This window comes from Bubalus kerabau, chromosome 3 (assembly GCF_029407905.1).
Source record: "Bubalus kerabau isolate K-KA32 ecotype Philippines breed swamp buffalo chromosome 3, PCC_UOA_SB_1v2, whole genome shotgun sequence".
NCBI lineage: Eukaryota > Metazoa > Chordata > Mammalia > Artiodactyla > Bovidae > Bubalus > Bubalus kerabau.
This window is the reverse complement of record NC_073626.1, coordinates 69,284,447-69,308,401: the sequence shown is the minus strand read 5'-3', so window position 1 is coordinate 69,308,401 and position 23,955 is coordinate 69,284,447. Positions and strand designations below refer to the sequence as shown.

General features: G+C 37.4%; 1 protein-coding gene across 4 annotated transcripts in view; it reads left to right on the top strand.

The window, feature by feature from the left end:
• The window catches only part of UBE2E3 (ubiquitin conjugating enzyme E2 E3), a 92,072-nt gene that overhangs the window by 4,289 nt on the left and 63,828 nt on the right, over positions 1 to 23,955 (top strand). The window contains exon 1 of one of the 4 annotated variants that reach the window (XM_055572039.1): positions 19,578 to 19,618. The exons of the other annotated variants lie outside the window; for them this stretch is intronic. Within the exon in view, the coding sequence (XP_055428014.1) occupies positions 19,593 to 19,618 (26 nt within the window). The 5' untranslated portion in view covers positions 19,578 to 19,592. Of the gene's footprint in view, positions 1 to 19,577; positions 19,619 to 23,955 lie in introns of those variants that run through there. 4 annotated transcript variants of the gene reach the window in all.

The window sequence follows — 23,955 nt, the reverse complement described above, 5'->3', positions numbered from 1 at the left end:
GAATGAGTTGGAATTTGTGGGAAGAAGTCATTTCAGTGAAACTCATGTAGAATGATTTAAGATTGTTGGTTGGTATAAGGTGCATTAAAAGTAATTGGTTTGAATTGTTTCCCTGAAATATTATTTAAATTCCTCTTAGCGCTCAGTTTTTCATCTGTGACTGTATGACTTCCAAAATTCATCAAACTTAGAAAAACTGTCTTGTAGATAATTTGCAGATAGGTACTCAGAAACCAGAATGGCTACTAGAAATAAAGCAGTGTTACGGTTTGATATGAAAGTGTTTTCTTGTCTTACCTATATTTTTCTACAAGTTGTGTTCACTGTGGTGATCAGACCTATTTCTGAAATCTACTTGAGATATAATAGGATATAATCCAACCGCTTCTTATTGTGTATGTTAACTGGGTCCTCTAATAAGGTGATCTGATGTTTATTTGCTTATATTAATATTTGTAATCAGACATTTCAGTTCAAAATGGAAACATGAATGTGAGCTAATTTTAAACAGATAGTAGTATGTCAAATATCAAAGTAGTATTTAGGAGCTAGCTGCGCTCTCCAGTAATGCAGCCACTAACCACTTGTGGCTATTGACCACTTCGGTTGTAGTCCAAAATGAGATGTTCTGTAAGTGTAAAATACACGTCAGATTTTGGAAACAATATGAAGAAAAGAATGCACAATATTTTACTGATTTTCAAAAAATATTTATTACATGTTGAAATACTAATATTTTGATATGTTGGGTTTTGGTTATTTTGGTATGTAAAATGTTTTAAAATTAATTTCTTTTTTCCTGTTTTAATACAGTTACTAGACAATTTAAAATTACGTATGTGGCACATGTTGTATTTCTGTTGAACAGCACTGCTTTAGAGAATAAATAAATCAGTATTTCCTTTCAGGCTTCTAAATGGTGTGTCAAATCTGTAGCCATTTAGGGAGGTCAGGTTAAATTTGCTCTCTGGAAGAATTACTTAACATGGACAGTGTATTCTGGTATTTCTCATTATAGAAGATGTAAAAATCTATGGGTTCAAAAGTCTTTATTGTTTTAAAATTGCATATAAGGTCAAACATTTTTTAAAGGTTTTGGTTGATTTTCTGCAAATGGCACAAACTATTAAATAGTGTTTGTATGTGAATTTGCTAAGCCCAGTAGACACATGCTGGATGTCTTGCGAGCAGTAGTGTTACGGTTGCTGAAGAAATGTGCTCTGCCCATTTAACCCAGATATGTTTCCTCAAGGTCACTGACGATTACTGTAGAGGAAGTGTAGTCTGTCTTACAGATAGAAAGTTTAGTTTAATTTGCTTTTATTTTTCTCTTTATATACCATATTTCCTTTCAGTCCATGAAATAATGCTGCGCATTTAGTGATTAGACTGGTGAAATGGTGATCCTTTGGGCTTGCTCGTTGAGCAAGTAACTTGGCACACATATATAATCTGTGCTTTCCCTCCTCACAACCTGCGATCACTGTTAACTACTGCAAATGACACCTTTCAGTTCTCTGCTGCTTTTAATGTATGAGTTCTTTTGTGACTGTGTGAGTGATTAATAGAGGAAAAAGAAAAAGAAAAAATATCAGTCTTAGTAGGAGACAGGAGAAGTTGTTTTTGTTTTTAGTAGTTTGGGGACAGTCTTCTTTCATATGCTGGACAAGTGAAATATTCACATATTTTTATGTGTTTTTCTGTAAGTCTTCAGATTCTTTTGAATGGAAGAGCATCTAGGTCTTGTTCTTGAGCAGGAGTTTGGAATAGTAAGGTTTAGCGGAGACATTTTTAGGATTTTTGACAGCTAATTTAAAATTTGTATTTTTACCTTTGTGTCAAATACGTATTCGTGGTGTTCTTATAATTCACAGGTGAGAATTTTAGCTTTATGGTGATTGTACAGTTTAAATTTGTTAATTTATGTTATAATTAATAGTGGGACTCTATTAATAAATTCTAGAAAATATGTGAATTCATATTGTCTGAAATCTATGAAGCCTAATTATTTTGACTTTCACGTGTAGTTAATCAGAATTCCATTGTGGTTTTGAATATGATTTTTACAAGCTTGTCAAAGTATGTGATACATTTTAATTTTTCAGAGAAGAATGTAAAGTATGTCTGTGTACATTGAGAAAAAAACTTGAATGAAATACAGGAAAACTCAACAAAATCAAAATTACTCAGACTTAAGATTTTTTCTTAAATCTTTTCCTGTGTTTAATTAATAAAATATTTTTTAGGTATTTATATAGCTGTGTCAAATATGTATACAGCCAGGGTGATCATAGGATAGACTTAATTACTGAATTAAGTATGTGGCTTTAAACCTGTCTGAAATGTATTTGGGTAGTATTGATATTTCTTTTCCTGGTAGTATAAATGTGTGATAAAATGTTATTTCCAGTGATTTGATGGCATTTCCGTTTTTAGATATTGGTATGCTTTAGGCCAAAGCATTTACAGATATAACACTTAGTGGCTTCAATTTATATTCTTTATTCTAGATTAGAGTGTGAAGAGTTGATGCACCAGTGAGAATGAAGGGAGATTGTATTATGTGCCTTTCCTTATCTGTTTTTAGAGAAAGTTATTAAGTAGAATTGAGTGATGTGCTATAAGACATTTATGTTCCATCTGTTCCCCAGAGGATGTCCATTCAGGACTTGACAGGTGATGGAAGTTTAGAAAGGTGCTAGATTTTTAACTCAGTCTCTTTAATTCTTTTCCTATCTGAGACAGTACAAAACTATGCTCTAAAAATATGCTTTAATATGTTCAGATTGAACCCATATTAAAGTAGACATTCAGGGACATTGTAAATAGTTTTTGGATGTTAGAAAGGCCTTACTGAGAGGGAGGCGTTACAGTACCAAGTTATTGTATTAACATACGGAACCTGAAAGTGGGTGCTACGATGCTTGCAAATTTTGCTCATTTCCTTCTTTCTAAAAAATGAACAAAAGCAATTAAGTTCTAAACCAGTAGTTGGGAAGCCCTGATTTACTCATAAGCCAACTGTCTGTGGATGAGCTCTGCCTCCTTTTGCGGATTACTACTGCCTTGCGCTATTTCTAGGGAAGATAGAACTTTGCTGCTCAGGGGTGGTCTTCAGACCAGTAGCATCTGCATCACAGGTGAGATTTTAGAACTGTAGACTCTTTTAGAAATGTCGAATCTTGCGTACCCACCCTGCAAAAGTACTGAATCAGGATCTGAATTTCAACTAGATTTCCAGATGGATTGTGTGTATTTTAAGGTTTGAAAAGCACTGGTGCTTGAACTGGACTGAGTACAAGTCCCTGCTCTGGCACTTAATAGCTGTGTTACCTTACATAAGTTATGGAATGTTTCTGTCTTTCTGTTTCTTATCTCTATAATAAGAGGTTAAAATTATACCCCCTTTATAAATTTGTTGTGAAGATTAGATGAATTTATATGTTTAGAAATTCCTTAATGTGAATTGGGTCGATAAAGTGGTTGAGGCGTGGTTAAAGAGCTAGCTTAGCAGTATGTCTTCACTTTTGCTGGCATTTTCTCCAGTGCATCAGCATCCAACTATTGGAATAATTTTATCTTAATCAGCTCTGCACCTATTGGGAATGTCAGGAGCTAGTTAAAAGCAGTTCCTTGGAACTTGAGTAAAAAAGAAAATAAACCTAAGAACACTGGGCAAGGTTGAACAAATTGTGTATCCTCTTTAAAGAAATATGCTAATGGTTAATGAACCCTAATGCAGCAGAGAATGTTCTGTCCAGTGGATTATAATAAACTACTTTTAAATAGTTGTGATATGTTTTCTCTTCTAGTATTCCATTATAGGAATTCATAGTTTTACTGAGAATGAGATTATATCAATAATTTTGTAAAATTGATTCTGAATTGATATAATTTGCTGGTTATCTGAACATAACATTCTTTCCTTCTCTGGGATCTAAGAAGAGATTTTGGAAGCTTTCTCTAGTTGACATATGAAGGCAGATCATGATGAAAGTGACATGTGAATCTACATAGATTGGTTGCTTATATAATACTTGGTTTTAAATCCTCCCACACATATGGATAGTTTGCTTTTTCTTTTTTATGTTTGCATTTGATTGTTATTGTTTATGTTAGCCAAAATGTGCTATGTGAAGGTACTCTATTTCATAAAACAAAATTGTTTCATTAATCATCTAGCCCTTTTGTTTTCAACTCTTGAAAAAAATCCTGTAATAGCCTTTTTATAAAAATTAAATCTCTGTTGGATGCTCAGTTTGTAAAATAGATAAGTATAGAACTACTCTGACTGAAGGTGTTTTCCAACTGGTCTGTCAAATTGACAGGAATAGAAATTCTAGACAAAATAATGACTTTGGATTGGAGATCTATGAAATATCCCATATATTCTTTACTTTTTCATAATTGTGTGTGTTTTAATTTTTGGCTTCACACTAAAGCATGTGAGATCTTAGTTTCTCAACCAAAGATTGAACTTGCACACTCTGCATTGGAAGGCAGAGTCTTAACCACTGAACCACTGGGGAAATCCCCATATTTTTAATATGATTGTTCAGAGGTATTTGGCTACCATTTGTATTATTAAAAAGAAATTGGTTTGCAGTAAAGCTAGTTATTTCCCTCATGCATGCCAGTGTAGCAGAAAGATTCAGTACTTTATGACTGAAAAGTTTTTCCAAAGGAATGGTGTAATTGAAAATAATATTCTTCGCCCTCAACAGGTCACATTTTTATTAGGGATCTGTTAAGTTCAGTGCAGATAATGTAATCAGAAGGTGGGTGAAAACTGTGCATTTAAAAAGTTACGTGGTTACTTTGCAGCTACATGCAAGACTCAAATTGTTTTGTTCCTTTCTATAGATAACCAGCTGGTATCTTACTCCCTCCTTGAATGAGTAGCTGTAACAACAGATGGATATGTTTAGTTATAAGAAGATCAACAAGTCATTGCTCCTTAGGGTACAGGGGTGCTCCAGTGGATCTTGATCTGCCATTCTCGACTTTCTTATAAAATAAAGATTAAAAACAGAATAAAACCACCTGTAGATCTAGAGAACTAGAAAGATTTTTTTTTCTCCTTTCTATATGGCTTTAACAGGGTAGCTTATTTGGCATTTTAGAATCAAGAAGAAGAAACATCTTTAAACCTTTAATATTTCTCTTTCCCCAGTTCTCAACGGGGGGCGATTTTTGCCTTCTTATTCTCACACCCCACTCCAGTTGTCCTATGGAACAATTGGCAATGCCTAGAGACTTTTCACAACTGGGGGAAGAGGAGCTGCTATTAATAATTTAGTGAATAGAGGTCAGGGATGCTCTTAAATACCCTGTAATACCTCAGTCACCCCCCTCCAACAAAGATTTTATCTGGCCTAAAATGTCAGTAGTGGTTGAGAAATCCTGCTGTAGATGTTAATTCCAATACCTTGCCTCTTTAAGTTTTACATAGTTCATTTATTATTATTTTCCTATCTCAGTAGTGATGCATAGTGCATATACATTTCTCCTATACTTTCCTCAGAGCTGGTATCCCCATCTTCCACTACTCTTGCGCTGTAGTTTACGGCTACATTGAATGCCTTTTAAATTATGTTCTACTGAGGCCAGAAACACTTATAGCAATATTTTTAATTAATTAACTAGTCTCCTACTCGTTCATTATACCCTCTTCATGATTTAGGTTTAGGCTGGTTATATCTGTGTGCTACTAGAAATACTGAAGTATCATTGAGTGTAAATAACCATTGGGAAATCATCAAAATTCAGTTTGATACCGTACATTAAACTGCAAACAGTTTAGAAAGCCGTGCTCTTCATCTGATTTTGATTTTTATCATTAAGACAATACAGAGATTATCCTATTATTGTTACAAGTCCTCAGTCCTTTATTTCTAACCTGTGGGGCCAGTAATGTTTCAGAATGTGAAAATTCAGATTTTAGAAAGGGAATGTGATGTGGTTTATATAACACTGCCAGTGGGATCTGGGGCAGCACTCCATAATCAAACATTCATATTTCTACACCCAGACTGTATGAATGTTCTCACTAAGTGGGATAAGTCGGCACTACAGATAGTTTCAGGTTAGCTCCTGCTTGGTGTTGCTGCCAAATTATTTTGCAGTCTTTGATTTTTAGAGCGTTGGGGCTGTTCCGGGATTAGGGTGGCAGTCGTGGCCCTGTACTTGCTGTGACCGTGACACGCGGCGCCAGCTGCTGCCCCACGGTGCAAGGTGTTTAAAGTCTTGTTCTGCTTTCCTTTCCTTTACCTGTTTCCTCGTAGCTGTTTTTAGTTTCTCAGCTTTTATTTTTGGATCATTGCTTTTTTTCTTTTTTTTTAATTGTCTAACCTGTATGATTAACTAGAAGAGAGTTTAGATTCTTGATTTTAGAGTTTTTTTCTCCTTTTGAGGTGAAACTAAAAGTATCGGTTTCTAAGTTATTCTGTGTATGTTGGATTATTTTTCTACTTTGCTATCAGTATTCTCTCTTAACTATTCTGTTCATTCTGGACATACCAAATTACACAGAAAGGAAGATATCCTTTAATACCTAAGCATGCATGCATACTAAGTTGCTTCAGTTGTGTCCTACTCTTTTGAGACTCCATGGACTGTAGTCTGCCAGGCTCTTCTGTCCATGGGATTTCCCAGGCAGGAATACTGGAGTGGGCTACTATTTCCTTCTCCAGGGGATTTTCCCCACCCAGGGATCAAACCTATGCTTCCTGGGGCTCCTGCATTGCAGGCAGATTCTTTACCACTTAACCACTTGGGAAGCCCATGATACCTAAGCATAATACTTACCATTGTTATGTATGCATATGAAGGCAGTGGAACCCCACTCCAGTACTCTTGCCTGGAAAATCCCATGGACGGAGGAGCCTGGTAGGCTGCAGTCCATGGGGTCACTAAGAGTCGGACAGGACTGAGCGACTTCACTTTCACTTTTCACTTTCATGCATTGGAGAAGGAAATGGCAACCCACTCCAGTGTTCTTGCCTGGAGAATCCCAGGGACCGGGGAGCCTGGTGAGCTTCCATCTCTGGGGTTGCACAGAGTTGGACACGACCGAAGTGACTTAGCAGCAGCAGCAGCAGGCTATAAAAGAAGATATTAAATTTTGCTAAGCTGTTGTGTGTTGCATTAACTTCAACATATGTTGGACTCCTGGGTAGCTCTTCCATGTGTTGGCTGGGATCTATGCAGCTTACAATTTGTAGCTCTGCCATTTTCAACATGTCCAGGCAGGATAACTGGAGGGTCATGTGCTGGCTGTAAGTGCTTTGGTCTGAAAGTAAGATACGGATTTAATCACGTGACCTCAAGGTGGTTGGAAAATGTTGGGGAGCATATGGATATTTAGAGAGAAATTTCTCTGCCTATATTTTGTACAAACTGTATGTGGTTCATGAATAGGCAACTTTCATTCTCACTTCAGAAAAAGAAAGAGGAAATAATTGAGCACCCAGCCTGACAACTCTACTGGATTTCCATACTATAGTGCCTATTAATATGCTATTTTATTTAATTCCCAAAGCAATCCTATGAAGTATCATTCTTGTTAAGGTTTCAAAAGGTAATCTGAGAGTTGTCACACATGTAGTACATATATATACTTAACAGCTCCAGGGCAAAAATCTAGGCTTAGTTTTGACGTAAATGTAAGCACTTTTTGCTTCTGTACACTGCTGCTTGAGAAATCCGGTAAAAGCATTCAGAGTTGTTTCATGGTCTGTAGGTGCATTCTTAGTGTGAGTGTATCCCCTCTGTTTGCTTATAGTCTCTTGAAGGATCCAGCGTACTCCATGGTTTTAGAACCTGGGAAGTGAGGTTCAGTTGGTGAATTGGAGAAAGAAGAGTTTTCTTCTTTGCCTTGGGGATGCTAGGCTTGCATTAGTGTTTTTTTTTTTTTTTTTTTTTTTTTTTTAAATCATTCAGACAGAATCATTTTCTTTTTTAGGGAGCATTCCCCAAGTTGCCAGCTCAGCTTTCTTCTCTCTTTCCTTGTAAGGAAGAAGGTCAGGGAATGAATATGATCATAACAGAGAAGGCATATCTTTGTTCTCTGACTTGTAGTTCCTTGTGTAAGGCTTTTCTTTGAGCAAAGGAATGACTTTAAATCTACCTCTTTTTTTTTCTCTGCCTATTTTGGAGGGATTTGGACCAGTTCTGCCAGTCTGAAGTTTCTTTCCTGCTGCACTGTCCCAGAGTAAATATACTTTGTCATTCTGTTTAACTTCTAGCTTGTCTGGGGAAAAATAAAGACATCTCTAGTCTGAAATTGCTTTTGGGAGTATAGCTCCACATGTTTTGGTTTGAGTGAAGGGCCTAGGGAAACATGAATTTTGTTACCTTTTTATTTTATTTTCCTTTACTTATAAATCATCATGATGATTCTCCCTTTACATCCACGGGACTTGCTTTTTATAAACACCATTCATTCCCTTTCTAAGGGTGGTTATTTGTAGTTTGTTTGCCATTTACAATCTTATGGGTCCTTTACAAATGGATCATTTTTTTACATTAAATTTTAGTAGGTCAAGAATCCATTTATTTAGGGTCCCCAAGAGAATCCATCTCAGAAGATTGTGGCTACATGTTTTTTATGGCTTCCTGCTGCTTTCTGTAGTCTTCTCAATTTAAACAGTAGTAACAAAAAAAAATAAAAATAAAAAATACAGTAGTAACAACAAAATTTAGAGGGCATCTTAAGGCCTTGGCTTTATGTTTTTCTTTTTGTTTCACACTTGTTTCTAAGGAGATTAGTGATATTTGTTGGATTTGTAATATATATACTTGAAGTAAATTTACCTTCAATCACAAAGAGGGAAAAATGCGGCAATTGAATGGTTTGAACACAACTTGAGATGCATGTGACCACGTGGAATTCAATGACAGTTTTAACTAGTGCACCTTTAGTTTTTCTTTATTTTATTTACACCAGTGTCTGTTTAAAATTTTTAAAGACCTTTCTGTTATGTCCTCCCAGATGCTTTATATCTCCATATCCATTAGAGGACTATGCTAAGTATTCATTTTCTTTTATAAGCCCTAAATAAACATGTTGCAAATGATCACTTTTCCCTCCTGCTGAGGTTTCTTAATTTTTTTTAATTAACTTTTATTATGGAGAACTTGGAACATCTACAGAAGTAAACAGGTTAGTGTGATAAATAGCCATGTAGCCTTCACCTAGTTTCAATTGTTAACAACTCTTGGCCAATCTTATGTCATCTATAACCCCAATCATTTCACCCTCCTATATCATGTTTAAGCAAATCTCGATTTAATCTGCATTTTTAAAGAACAGATGCTACAGGTGCATTTCCAAAGGATAAAGACTTTTAATTTAACCCAGTGCCACTAACACATCTAAAAATATCATCAAAATTCTTAAATCAGTCATGTTCAAATTTACAAATGTCTTAAGGATTGTCTACCTTCCTTCTTCAAAGGTAATTTGAATCAGTATCCAGATAGACACGTTGTAATTGGTTGATGTGTTTTATATATCATCCAATCTTTAATTTCTTTCTGTTTTTGTTTTTGTGTTTCCCCTTTTCATTTTTGCAGATTATTTAAATGAAACAGGGCTGAGTTTTTAAGTCTGGATTTTGCTTGTTGCACTCTGACGGCAAAGTTTAGTATCTTTTTGTTCAGCGTTTCCTGTAAATTTGGGAGTTAGGTATTGGATATTCAGGATTGATTACCATCCCCCCGCTTTTTTTTCTTTTGACAAAACCGCTTCATAGGTGATAGTGAACTATTTCATCAGGAAACACCTGAAAATCTGGTTGTGTTTTTGTGATGCTGGTAGCCACTGGAATACTTGTCTAAAGAGAAACTTGCCCACATCTTCTATTTGGTTACCAGTCTGGTAAGTTCTATAGTGAAGGCAGAATAAGTGCTTAATTTTTCCTCTTGTTTATCAGATTTATTTTTTTCCTCCTTTTCAAAATAGTGAGTTGGTTACCTATCCTTTTCTGATTCGTGAATGTGTATTTGTTCTCTTTCATTCAGTTGCAGTCCTTTAGTATATGGCCGCTGTTAGGAAACTTTGCATGCGTAGAAGTTGCATGGACATATTTGGTGGTAACAATGCAAAGGCATGTTATTCAACTCATCCATTGCCCTAGGTATTATTTTGAAAACTGAATACTTCTTGACGCTGTCACTTTAAACATAAGATATTCTCCTGGCCATATCTTAATTTGTGAAGGGATAATCAATGTCTTAGTAACTGAAATTCCTATATTAGAACTATATGTCTGTTTTTAAATTCTCGATTAAAATAGATTAAGGTGGAATGCAGAGACCTTTATCAGAATCAAATTAATCACAAGAATTAAATTTAAAAATGAACTTTATTTTATCTAAATATACAAGAAAAGCAGTGTTCTCTGTCCATCTACAGTGTTTCTTATCAGTGTCCCCTTCAGCATTTTGGACTGCATTGTGCTTTGCCTTGGACTTCCCAAGTGGCACTAGTGGTAAAGAACACGCCTGCTAATGCAGGAGATGTAAGAGATGCGCGGAAGATCCCTGGGTCAGGAAGATCCCCGGAGAAGGAAATGGCAACCCACTCAAGTATTCTTGCTTGGAAACTTCTGTAGACAGAGGATCTTGGTAGGCTGCAGTCCGTGGGGTTGGAGAGAGTCAGACACGACTGGAGCGACTTGGTGCACAGCAGCACGTGCTTTGCTTTAGAAGACACTGAGCATCTTTGGGCTTCATGCTGGCAGGGCCTCTCCCAGTTACTGTGGCCACCAGGACGCAGCTCTTGCTCCCTTGTCCAAATGTCCAGGGGGTGACCGCGACCATGAAGTTAAAAGACGTCTGCTCTTTGTAAGGAAAGCTATGACACACCTAGGCAGCGTACTAAAAAGCAGAGACATCACTCGGCTGACAAAGGTCTGTGTAGTCAAAGCTATGGTTTTTCCAGTAGTCGTGTAAAGATGTGAGAGTTGGACCATAAAGGAGGCTGATAGCCAAATAATTCATGCTTTTGGAATATGCTGCTGGAGAAGACTCTTGAGAGTCCCTTGGACTGTAAGAAGATCAAACCAGTCAGTCCTAAAGGAAATCACCCCTGAATATTCATTGGAAGGACTGATGCTCCGATACTTTGGGAAGTATCCGATACCTGATGGGAAGAAGTCATCTCACTGGAAAAGACCCTGATGCTGGGAAGGATTGTGGGCAGGAGGAGAAGGGGGCAACAGAGGATGAGATGGTTGGTTGGCATCACCAACTCAGTGGACATGAATTTGAGCAAACTCTGGGAGATGGTGAAGGACAGGTAAGCCTGTCATGCTGCAGTTCATGGGGTCACAAAGAGTCGGAGACAACTTAGAGACTGAACAACAGCAGCAGGAAAGGATTAACACTTCCAGCTGCAGATTACTGGTCTAGATTCCGCACTGTAATGATATCCAATCATAATATTTTAATAAAAATATTTTTGTGTAGCATTGCTTCCAGTAATGTATAATTTGTAATAGACTTATGTAAAATCTATTATGACCAAATATGTATGATTTTACTACATATGAAATTGTCTTTTATACAGAAATTATTTTTTTCCTGTAGCGTTTTACTTTTTTATACTTCCCCTAAACTCTGAAATCTTATACTGAATTTAAGCTTTTTGTATGATCTTAACATGTGCATATACACACTCTCTGGCAAATACGTTTCTTTACATTTTCTTTTGATCTTTTTATTATTAGTGAGTTTAGTTTTATTTACAGGAAAATCTGAAAATAAAAATTGGATTTTTCTGCTAGCCCATTGCCTCAAACTGGGCCTTTTCATTTATCTTGTGTCTCTAATTATTAACCTCATGCTGTTTCTGAGAGGTGTTTTTTTTTTTTTTAAGCCCATTGAATTCTGTCATCTTTTCTTATCCACTATCTGTCTGCCCATTTATGTTTAGTTTACTGAGCCATATCTCCCACTTTTCTGTCTTTTTTTTGTATTTTTTTCATCTTTTTGTAATCTGTCTTTTTCTCTTCTAGTTATTTTCTAAGGCTATTTGATAATCTAGCTGTTAATGTTTTCGTGTGACTTATTTTTAATTTATTTTTTAAGTGCCTTCTTAAATTTCTTTACGTTCAACTTCTTGCTGACATTCCTGAGGTGTTTCTTCTTTCTCCTAATGACTCTTCTTTCCATTTAGTATTTCCTTTTAAAAATGTATGGTGTGACTGTGTTGGTGTAGTGCGTATTCTTTTTTCACCCTTGTGTCTTTTTCCCTTCTCATCTCCCCTGGGCACTCTTGGCTTTCTCTAGTTGCGGTGAATGGGGGCTGCTCTCCAGGCGCGGTGTGCAGGCTTCTCACTGTGGTAACTTCTCTTGTTGCAGCCCAGGCTCTAGGGCGTGCAGACTTCAGTAGTTGCGACTGGCTGGCTCCAGAGCTCCAGCTCAGTAGTTGTAGCCCACAGACTTAGTTGCCCTGCTGCATGTGAAATCTTCGCAGACCAGGGATCGAACCCCTGTCCCCTGCATTGGCAGGCAGGTTTTTAACCACTGGACAATCAGGGAAGTCCCACGGCTGCTTTTTGATTATGGAATTCCCTCAGGAATTTTAGTGGGTGTCCATCAAAATGTTCTTCCTTTGGTTCCTAACTTATCTTTATCTTCTGTTAATGTATAAAAGCTGTGCTCTAGCAGAAGTGGTCTGCTTTCCATCCCCTGGCCATAACATGGGCTTCTAGGCTCTGCATCTTTGTTTACCTTCTCTCAAGATCTCGAGTGATTTTCATCCACCAATTAATAGTGCTCCTTTGAGACCCATTTTAAATCCTACATCTTGAAAAGCTTTTGGTGCACATCTGTCTTTTGAGAGACTTGATTTATTCCCTGGTACTTCGCGCGTCTTGTCACATCCCCTTTCTTCCCAGCTGAACCGGGCACCAGGACTGGGTGTGTATCTTATGTTTCTTTATATTTTCAACTCTTAGTGTAATACTCTTGTACTACATTTTAGGATAATGTTAGTGAACTCCTAAGTTGAAAGTAGTATTGAGACTAGCCAAGTTTTCAAAGGTGCGGCATAACACAGGAACCTATTTTGACCATACATCCTGGTTTTTATCTTTTGTCTTAGTGTCATTGTTAATGGCATTTCCTTTCACTTTCAGAAATACCCCAGTTAGTATGATAAATTGTAGGGTTACCTTAACCCTGATAGTATATATGTGGGTAGTGTTCTGGTTAGACTTGGTGAATCAGGAGATTTTTTTGTAATCAACCATTATCCAAAGCACAGATTCTAATTCTTGGTCCAAGGGTGTTCTGAGCATGTGCATTTTGAGAAGCATGTCCTAGTATTAGGTGCTAGCTGCACTCTAATCAGTTTTTTTGAGAAGTGGTGCTCTGAGGCTTAGGGTCATTGTTGGAATGAGGAGAATTGGGAAGGGGCAGAGGAGATAATGAAACACCATTTAATCTCTGTGAGGTTAGAGAAGAACAGTTAAGATCATGGTCTTGATTTTTAGTGACTAGCTATTTCTTAATGTAAGCACCCTCTATACTTTTGATTGCTGTGTCATAGAGCAAAAGATTAGTAAAGCCTGTGGGAGGCGTGTGCAAAATCAGGGCCATATGTGTAGGTATGTGTGTGTAGCTAGTGACTTAATGAGGGCATGACATTTTAATGCAAACAGCTGAAAATAGAAGTAAATCAGAACTTAGTAAGTTACAACTTCAAAGGAAGATGGCATGGGCTAAAAGTACCAGAGACATCCCTAAATCTTACTAGGTGTTTTTATTTTAAAAAAGGAAAAAACTTCAACAGCAACCTCTTAAACTAATTGACAAAGGATGATTCATTTGAAAACATGGATTAGCTTATTTGTTAACAAAAAAAAACTTTAAAAAATTTAAAATTAAAAAATACTTTATACTTTTAATAAATTTCTCTGTAGATTTATATGTAAGATGTTTTAAACTTCCAAATGGTAGCTGTTTACCATGGTTAGAGCATAGGAAAAGAAGATAAACTACCTTAAATGTGTTTGGAGGCAAATATGATCTAAATGATACCAGTACTGTCAAAATGACAATGCTCTAATTTCATTGATGAACAGAGTATTAAAATTATAAAAACAAGTAGAATTCACTTATTAGAAAAGAATACCCTGGAGAAGGGAAAGGCTACCCACTCCAATATTCTGGCCTGGAGAATACCATGGACTGTGTAGTCCATGGGGTTGCAAAGAGTCAGACATGGCTGAGCGACTTTCACTTTCACTTTCAGTACCCCTCAAACAAAGGAAGTTTGTTGCAAGACTGTGAAGAATGTTCCCAGCCCTCTGACATCACAACAGTAGGCTAAAGAAGAAAAGTTATTGAGCATTTCAAGAAATGCATAGTATGATATAACCGAAAAAAGGAAAAGAAACAGACTGACTGGTAATAGAGAACAAATAAATGGTTACGGAGCAGGGGCAGCAAGGGTAGGGGATTAAGAGGTATGAGCTATTATGTGTACAGTGAGCTGTAAGGATATATTGTGCATACAGGGAATATAGCCAGCATTTTAAAACTGTACATGGAGTATATAACCTTTAAAAAGTGTCAGTTACTGTATCATACACCTTTAATTTATATAATACTGTATATCAACTGCAATTCAGTTTTTTAAAAAAGAAACACAATATGAAATAAAAGCATTTGGTACATTTTCCCCACTCATCAGTTATGGACGTTTTGGTGGTTTGAACATTTCACCTGTTGTGAATAGTGTTGCTGGCCTTGTGTTTTTTTAAACAAATGCCAGGCATTTGTTTAAATATCTGTTTTGAGTTCTTTAGGGTATTCCTAGGAGTGAAACTGCAATGTCTTACACTTGCCAAACTCCTTTTACAGAGTCTTTGCCACTTTACTGTCTTACCAATAACGTATAAGGGCTCAACTTTCTCTACATCCTTGCCGTTCTTACTTTCTGTCTGTTTATGAGAGCCATTCCAGTGGGTGTGAAGTGGCATCTCCTGGTAGCTTGGATTTGCCTTTATTTGTGATGTTGAGCACCATCTGGTGTATTTTAACTGATTCTCAAACAGTGAGGTAGAAGAGAGTTCTTCCTTAAAAAAATAAAATATACTCCCCATTAACAGAAAGCCCATTATTCTATTTGTTGAAAATACTTGTGAACCGTTCTTTTAAAATTAGGGGTGGGGGGAACCAAGGTACCTGAATTGTAATTAGGTACTAACTGTGACTCTAATACAAATTCATACTGGAAAAGCAGAGCTGGATCACCACCGCCCCAGCCCCTTGCCCCCAACACAGAGGAGGCAAGCTCAAACTGTCCTTGTATATAGCCAGGAAGTCCAGCTGACCCAGATAAAGGGCTTTGCAGTTAGACAAATATGAGTTCAAGTCCCAGCTCCACAAATTAACTGTGAGGTTTTGAGCAAGTTATTTAACTCCTTTCTCAGAATGCGGATAATGCAATTTCATCTTTTTTTTTTTTTTCTAGTGAGCTAGATATTATATAACTTGTATATGTTACATGTAATGGTAAGTAGTTGTTACATGTAATGGTAAGTAGTAGTTATATGGAAAAATAAACAGGCGTGTTTATGGAAAGACATTCTGATAAAATGAAGTATTAGAACCAATTAGTGTAACAAAAAATAGTGCTAGTCCACAAATAGCAATGAGTAGTAGGACAGAGTAAGAAAATGTACAGCATGGTCATTGATTTATTTCTCTGGTAAGACTAAGATTTTTTTGTTCAGCTATCATCTTTTGCAATCTTCATTATCAGCATTTAGCCCAGTTTCTAGCATACGGAAGATATATATGTATTTTTTAAAGTTTTGTTGAATAGAAGCTCAGATTGACAGTGAGTTTAACAGATACCTTAAAAATATCTGTTAAACTTTCCAAAACATGAAATTACAATTACTTACTAAGTGAAGTTTGGATAAATGGATAGTGATTTTTTAAATTGTCAGTTACAACTTTATAAGCTCCAGATGGGTAAAAATCTTAAATATATCATGAAAAGTCAAACTGTTTTTACTTTGGAAAATGTATTGTTGGTTGAACCAGAACATCCACATAGTACCACTTCAGGGGTACCATTCACACTGTACTACTCTGTATTCAGGGTAAATGGAAAGCTCTGGGGTTGTATACAACGCAGTGGCTGTGATTAGACCTGAAAATTAACTTCCTTTTTTTTTTTTAATTTATTGAAGTATAGTTGATTTATAAGGATTAATTTTGAATCCATTAGCAAAAGTGTAAAGGAGATGATTGAAATTACAGTATGTTAAGTAAAAACTCTTGTGATGTGAAAAGGAATGAAACTTTAAACACACAGGGAAAATGTTTACCTCAGCATTACAGGCTGTGTTTATTCATAAAGAGATCATATCAGTAATAAAAATATCAAAAATAAAAATCATACTGATGTAAACCAAGGTTTATAATGGTTAGGTGAAAGATATGAACTTAAGTTCTTAAAGAAGCAAAAAGTAGAAACATTGTTAGAGGGCTTGGCACTCCTTGTGCATGCATGTCATGACCCCATGGACTAGCCTGCCAGGCTCCTCTGTCCATGGGGTTTCCCAAGCAAGAATACTGAAGTGGGTTGCCATTTACTCCTCCAGGGGATCTTCCTGACCCAGGGATCAAACACATGTCTCCTGTGTCTCCCATGTTGGCAGGCAGATTCTTTACCACTGAGTCACCTGGGAAGCCCTTTTGGGCTGCTTCAAAGACGTGCTGAAAGCCTGCAGAAAAATACTTAATGCGTAACATTTCAGGAGGAACATTTCAGGAAGTTTGGGGACCACAAAGTTCTTTCCAAACTTTAGAGTTTTAGAAATGAATTATTACATTTAATGTAAATTAGTATGAAGAAACATATGTTACTTATTCAGGAAAGATAGTTGGATGAAAAATAACTTTATACCCTTTTGAAAGTTGAGAACTTGCATGTTGAAAGTTGAATTAAAGAGCTTCTTAAATAGCTGGGGAAAAGAAAAATAAAATCGTGTTTTGTCTTGAGTCGTGTAAATCTCTTTCCCCATTATGAATGTGTGGGGGAACAGGAAGTAGAAATACAATAAAAGAGAAGATTTGGAGAAGGGATGGGTTAATGGAGCACCAGATAAAAGTAGGTTTGTTCAAGCACAATGTAGTGAAGTAGGCAGAAAAGTAGAGAAGAAAAGAGAGATTAGCCTGATGAGATTCAAAATTGAGGGTAAGGATCCTGACCTGCAATGGTAGTAGGAAATCTCTGCAGAGTGTTGAAAGGAGGGGTTGGTGTTTAGAGGTGTAGCAGATGAGCCTGTAATGTGAATTGTAGTGGTTAAAGAGACTTGGAACTGATCGACAAATGGATGGTTCTAGGGGGAAATGATCTGGATGCAGTTCATCCTTCAAATCTATTCATATATTACTTTCAAATATGAATGAGATTTTATAATTTTACCTTTTTAACCCTCTTGTAGGACAGTGCTTGTCTCACTTTTGTATATTCAGTGACTAGAAAAAGTGATATTTGTCTATGTTTTTGTGTTTTAATAATGGAAGTTTACAAGGAAGCTGTTATTTTCTGGCTGTTGCACTTTGGGGATTCAAAGGGCTTGAATATCATAAGCAACAGGCATTAATTACAGTATCATAGAAGCCCAGTTGTCATTAGCTGGAACCACATGTGGCCTTCCATACCTAGCTGGCGAATAAAATTCTAGGAATTAGGTTGACTTTATGATTGGCTTATTAACCACTTCTTGAAATGGATTTGTATTAATGGATTTCTGTTTTAACGATATGCATTACAAAGCACTAATGTATTAGTAACAGCATAATGTTCAAGTGTAATCTATATTATATATTAATACATTTATTCTGATTTGTATTGTTCTCAGGTATTAACAAGTCCTAAGAGATTGTATGAGAAGTATGGAGGTGTGACAGGAAATGTAGGTCATGTAAATTGGCAGATGCTTATCTCTTTTAGGAATGGTTTCAAATGAAGAAAATACTCTAGATTTAAAATACATCAAATACATCAGATTTAAAAGTTATGACCTAGAACAGTGCTGTCCAATAAAAATGTAATGCAGGCTACAAATGTAATTTTCAATTTTCTAGTAGCAATACTACTAATTAAAAAGCAATGTGAAATTAATTTTAAAGTTTATATTAATGCAGATATATAAAATTATTATTTCAACATGTAAACAATATATACTGTATCTTTGAAATTTGGTCTGTGTTTTACACTTCCAGCATAGTTCAGACTAGCCACTTTGTCAGTACTTAATAGCCACATATAACTAATGGCTGCTGTATTGGGCAGCATGGATTTAGAATGTTTGCCATGTCTTTCTATCTGTCATGGGTTAACTTGTCTTTTACTCCCTCTCACCACTTTTTATTATGCATAGATTTCAAGAACTGGGGCACACTCCACTTTGTAAAAGGAAGATTAAAAACCCTTCTTGGCTGGAGGTAATCAGATGTGAAAGGTCCTAAAGAAAGCTCAGTACCCAGTGTAGAAATGCAGGCTGTTTTCCAAGGGATTCTGCCTTGAAATATATCACTCTGCCCGTGATTCTTCACTATTGCTGTCTTATGGTAGTATGTGCTTACTTTTTGCTTGAGAAGGGATCTTTTTGAGAATGGGGAGTTTATCTTAAATATCACTTTTGTAATAGGAAGTGTATTTGGTTTAATTAGGATTCCTAGGTGGAGGAGTTTATTTAATAAGGTTACAGAGGACTTAAAATGTATTTTTATTGCCCTTCTAAGTTGAAATGTCATTTGTTATGAGTTTAATTTTTTACATTAACACCTTTAAAGCAAGGGTTAGTGTATGTATTGGGCTGGCCAAAAAGTTTGTTCGGGTCCCCCTTATCTATGTGTCTTATACAGTGACAACCAAGGCTGCTGTTGCTTCTTGGCCTTTTGTTACATGTAGTTTTGAAGGCTAGTAGTGGTATACTAAATGTTAAGATATACTGTATCTTACACTGAAAATATTTTGTAAAGAATATAAATAAAACCACAGGGTTGGCATCTGCATATGCTTGTACACTGGCAGCCTGTAAGCCAAACGCAGCACTGTGTGTTTGTCTGAACTGTTTTAGAAAACGGACTTTGAATGACTGTGTTAGGACTCACTTGGTTGCAATAGTAGAAAATTTAAAAAATTAATGCTTGAGAAAAGCATTAATTTGTTGGCATTAACTGAGTAATGGTACAACTAAATAAGTTGTCTCACAAAACTGAGTTCACGGTAGAGTTGGCCACCTCTCCACCTGCCAGCTCTGCTTCCTTTTAGCTAACTCCGGCACTGGACACACTTTCTCGTTGTGGTTATAGGATAACTGCTAGTGCCTCCCTGTTGCATCCTGTAGGTTCAGATGCAGTAGGAAGTAGAGTGAGATTCCTGGCTTGAGTTGTTCTGTCAGAGGTCCAGCTGCATCTTTTTAATCATTTGAGATCATCATTGAATCAATCACGGTGGGGTGAGTGGAGTAAGTGTGAAATGTTATGCACTTACGGTTCATGCCTATCCCTGATATATTGGGTCGGTTTTTAGGTTATGAGAAAAGTTGCAAATGTTAAGTGGCTTACCACAAGTCAGGTGAGTGGGGTTGAGTTGAAAAACCAGTGTGTATCAGTTTTGGGGTGATAGATATTTATTTCACCATAACACTCTTTCCAACGTTGTTGGCTCATTAAGTAATTTACATTACCTACTTGGTACTTGAGAGTATTTGGTTTTAATTCCTCTGGTTTATCAGAGAAGGCAATGGCACCCCACTCCAGTACTCTTGCCTGGAAAATCCCATAGATGGAGGAGCCTGGTGGGCTACAGTCCATGGGGTCGCTAAGAGGCGGACACGACTGAGCGACTTCACTTTCACTTTTCACTTTCATGCATTGGAGAAGGAAATGGCAACCCACTCCAGTGTTCTTGCCTGGAGAATCCCAGGGATGGGGGAGCCTGGTGGGCTGCCGTCTATGGGGTCGCACAGAGTCGGACACGACTGAAGCAACTTAGCAGCAGCAGCAGCCTCTGGTTTATAGCTTCCCATTATCAGAAATTATTGAAGAATATGTTAATATTTATGTAAATGTGTATTTTCCCCCTATTCCTTAAAATCCAGTTTTAACTGGAATTCAGTTTAACAGGTCTATTTTTATAGTTTTAATCTTTGAGATATCTGTGACTAAAAGTTTTTGAATAGGAAAGTACATTTGAGTTTGATTTATGGAATGGCAAAGATGTTTACAAATGTTAAATTTTTTAAATGACTACCAGAACCGGTTTTTAAACCTCAACTGGATAATCTTAACTGTGTATAGCACTTGTTTTAGAAGACCGTATAGCCAAGGTCTTGGCTTATGTAATAGAACTAAACCAGGCACTACTCATCTAAACAGTGGATGGGCTGCCGCAGTTGGAAGGAAGAGGTTCAAAGTTTAGTTCTTCTGTAGGAACAGAATCAGAGGCATTTCTAGAGTCCCTCACTCAGAGCAAGCCAGAACCCAGCAGGGTGGAGAGGCTCAAGTCTGTGGCACCGTTTGGGATTTGTGTCAACAGGTTAAAATTAACAGGTTGGGATCTAGAATTGAGTACAATTAATGCAGAAGAAAGTTCCTCTGACAGGATTCTCTTGCGCTCTCAGAGCCTTAAGGTTTGCCCTCAGGCACGCCCCTACATGTTTTACAGGCACCTCTCCACCCATTGTCTATATTTACCCTCTCCATATTCATGTGGTTTCAGATTTTGAGGACTTCCACTCTTTGCCTTTCCAGATGCCATTAAGGCTAATTCTTTGGTGTCTAGGGTGACCAGATAAAATGCAGGGCACCTAATTAAATCTGAATTTAAGATAAACAACAAATAACTTGTTAGTGTAAGTATGTCCCACATATACATGGGCTATACTAAATATTTCTTGTTTATGTGAAAGTCAATTTTAACTGGGTATCCTGGGTTTTTCTTCACATAAACTTTTTGAGATAATTATAGATTCATATGCAGTTGTGAAAAATAATTCTGAGAGACCATTCTGCATTTTTACTTGCTAAATCTGACAACTCTCTCTGGGTCTCTTTTCATCATAAAGCAACCTGACCTCAAAATAGTTGTGTTTTGCTAATAATAAATACTAGTTAAAAATCTTTTGGGGGCCCTCTAATACTTCAGAGAAGATTGATTTTTGAAGGAATAATGTTTGATGTATGATACTAGTACTAAAAGTACTTCAATATTTTCAAAACTGCAGAATAAAATTACTTTAAAAGTTATGCAGGATACTGCTTTGGAAATGTTAGGAAACAGTGAAACTAATTTAGCCTGAGGCATCTCTGAACAGGTAACATTTTGAGCCAGGTGTTCTCAGGTTTCTTTCATAGCTCAATCCTTTAAAGTTGTTACAACTCCCTTGACCCAGATTTGGCAAGAGAGATTATAGTTCTGTCTTTTCTAATAGTTTGTGGTGATTTCATAACTGTGGAATTATGATTTGCCTGCCACACCTTTGAATGAAATGAGAAAGAGAAAGGAAGGGACCCTTCCGGATTTCAGAGTTCTTGGGTCAAATTGGAGCAGCTAGGTTCCTTGTCCTTTTTCCTCATCTTGGCAGTATAGCATGGGGAGAACCATGGCCAGCTTGCTTGCCACATAGCTACTTAGTAAATCCCAGCTGTTACTTGCCATTGGTAAACAAACTTCCTAGTACCTTCATTTTAGAGTAGACTGAACTGAGGGAAAGGAGAGGAAGTGGAATGTGAAGTAAAACTGTGTACTAAGTAAAGCTGTTAACTTAGTAAAAATTGATCATCTCCTCTTTGCTTTATGCTTGAAACTACTTGGGCTAATAGCTGTAGAACATTATTCTCTGATGAGGAGGTGGAAATTGGAACTGGAATTAATTAGTCTGCTGGATCTTGCATTGGGTCAGCTCTGGTCTCCAGCTCTTCCTCTCCTAGAGGTGCGCTGGGTTAATATGTGTGTGCCGTACTGATGAATGGAGCGTCATAAAATGGTGAGCTGAGGCCTTTGGAGCGGTGCTGCTGCTTCAGGGCTCTGGCTGTACCAGCATTGTCCCCAAGACCTTCCTGCCATGCTTGAAGTACTTAACCTGCCACATATGGAAACTGTGTTTCAAAGATGACTTGTAAGAGAGAGGAACTGAATTTGTACTTTAAGTCTACTTTATTTTTTAATTGAAGTATAGTTGATTTACAGTGTTTCCAGTGTACAGCAAAGTGATTCTTTTACACACACACACACACACACACACACACACACACTCTTTTTCAGATTCTTTTCTTTTATAGAGTACTGCTAAGTCGCTTCAGTCAATTCCGAGACTCTTTGTGACCCCATAGACGGCAGCCCACCAGGCTCCCCTGTCCCTGGGATTCTCCAGGCAAGAACACTGGAGTGGGTTGCCATTTCTTCTCCAGTATGAAAGTGAAAGGTGAAAGTGAAGTCGCTCAGTCCTGTCCCACTCTTAGCGACCCCATGGACTGCAGCCTACCAGGCTCCTCTGTCCATGAGATTTTCCAGGCAAGAGTACTGGAGTGGGGTGCCATTGCCTTCTCCATTACAGAGTACTAAAAGGTATTAAATATAGTTCCCTGTGCTATACAATGCAACCTTGTTTATCGTTTTTGTATAAAGTAATGTGTATCTGTTAAACCTGAATTCTTAATTTACCCCTCCTTCAGTTCAGTTCAGTTGCTCAGTCGTGCCTGACTCTTTGTGACCCCATGAATTACAGCACGCCAGGCCTCCCTGTCCATCACCAGCTCCTGGAGTCCACCCAAACTCATGTCCATCGAGTTGGTGATGCCATCCAACCATCTCATTTTCTGTCGTCCCCTTCTCCTCCTGCCCCCAATCCCTCCCAGCATCAGAGTCTTTTCCAGTGAGTCAACTCTTCGCATGAGGTGGCCAGAGTACTGGAGTTTCAGCTTCAACATCAGTCCCTCCAGTGAACACCCAGGACTGATCTCCTTTAGAATGGACTGGTTGGATCTCCTTGCAGTCCAAGGGACTTGGAAGAGTCTTTTCCAACAACACAGTTCAAAACCGTCAATTATTCAGCGCTCAGCTTTCTTCACAGTCCAACTCCCACATCTATACATGACCACTGGAAGAACCATAGCCTTGACTAGATGAACCTTTGTTGGCAAAGTAATGTCTCTGCTTTTGAATATGCTTTCTAGGTTGGTCATAACTTTCCTTCCAAGGAGTAAGCGTCTTTTAATTTCATGGCTGCAGTCACCAACTGCAGTGATTTTGGAGCCCCCAAAAATAAAGTCTGACACTGTTTCCACTGTTTCCCCATCTATTTCCCATGAAGTGATGGGACCAGATGCCATGGTCTTCGTTTTCTGAATGTTGAGCTTTAAGCCAACTTTTTCACTCTCCTCTTTCACTTTCATCAAGTGAAAGTTCCTTTTCACTTTCTGCCATAAGGGTGGTGTCATCTGCATATCTGAGGTTATTGATATTTCTCCCGGCAATCTTGATTCCAGCTTCTTCCAGCCCAGCGTTTCTCATGATGTACTCTGCATATAAGTTAAATAAGCAGGGTGACAATATACAGCCTTGACGTACTCCTTTTCCTATTTGGAACCAGTCTGTTGTTCCATGTCCAGTTGTAACTGTTGCTTCCTGACCTGCATATAAGTTTCTCAAGAGGCAGGTCAGGTGGTCTGGTATTCCCATCTCTTTCAGAATTTTCCACAGTTTATTATGATCCACGCAGTGAAAGGCTTTGGCATAGTCATATCCCTCCTTAGTTTTGCTTATTTTTATTTTAGTAACCACATGTTGCTAGTGGCCACCATAGTGAATGGAGTCTTCAGTCTTTAAGCTCCTTCAGGAATAGACATGTCGGTTTGTGTTTGTTCCCCAAGCATATCCTGAAAATAAAGTACAGTGTGTGTTTAGTCTCT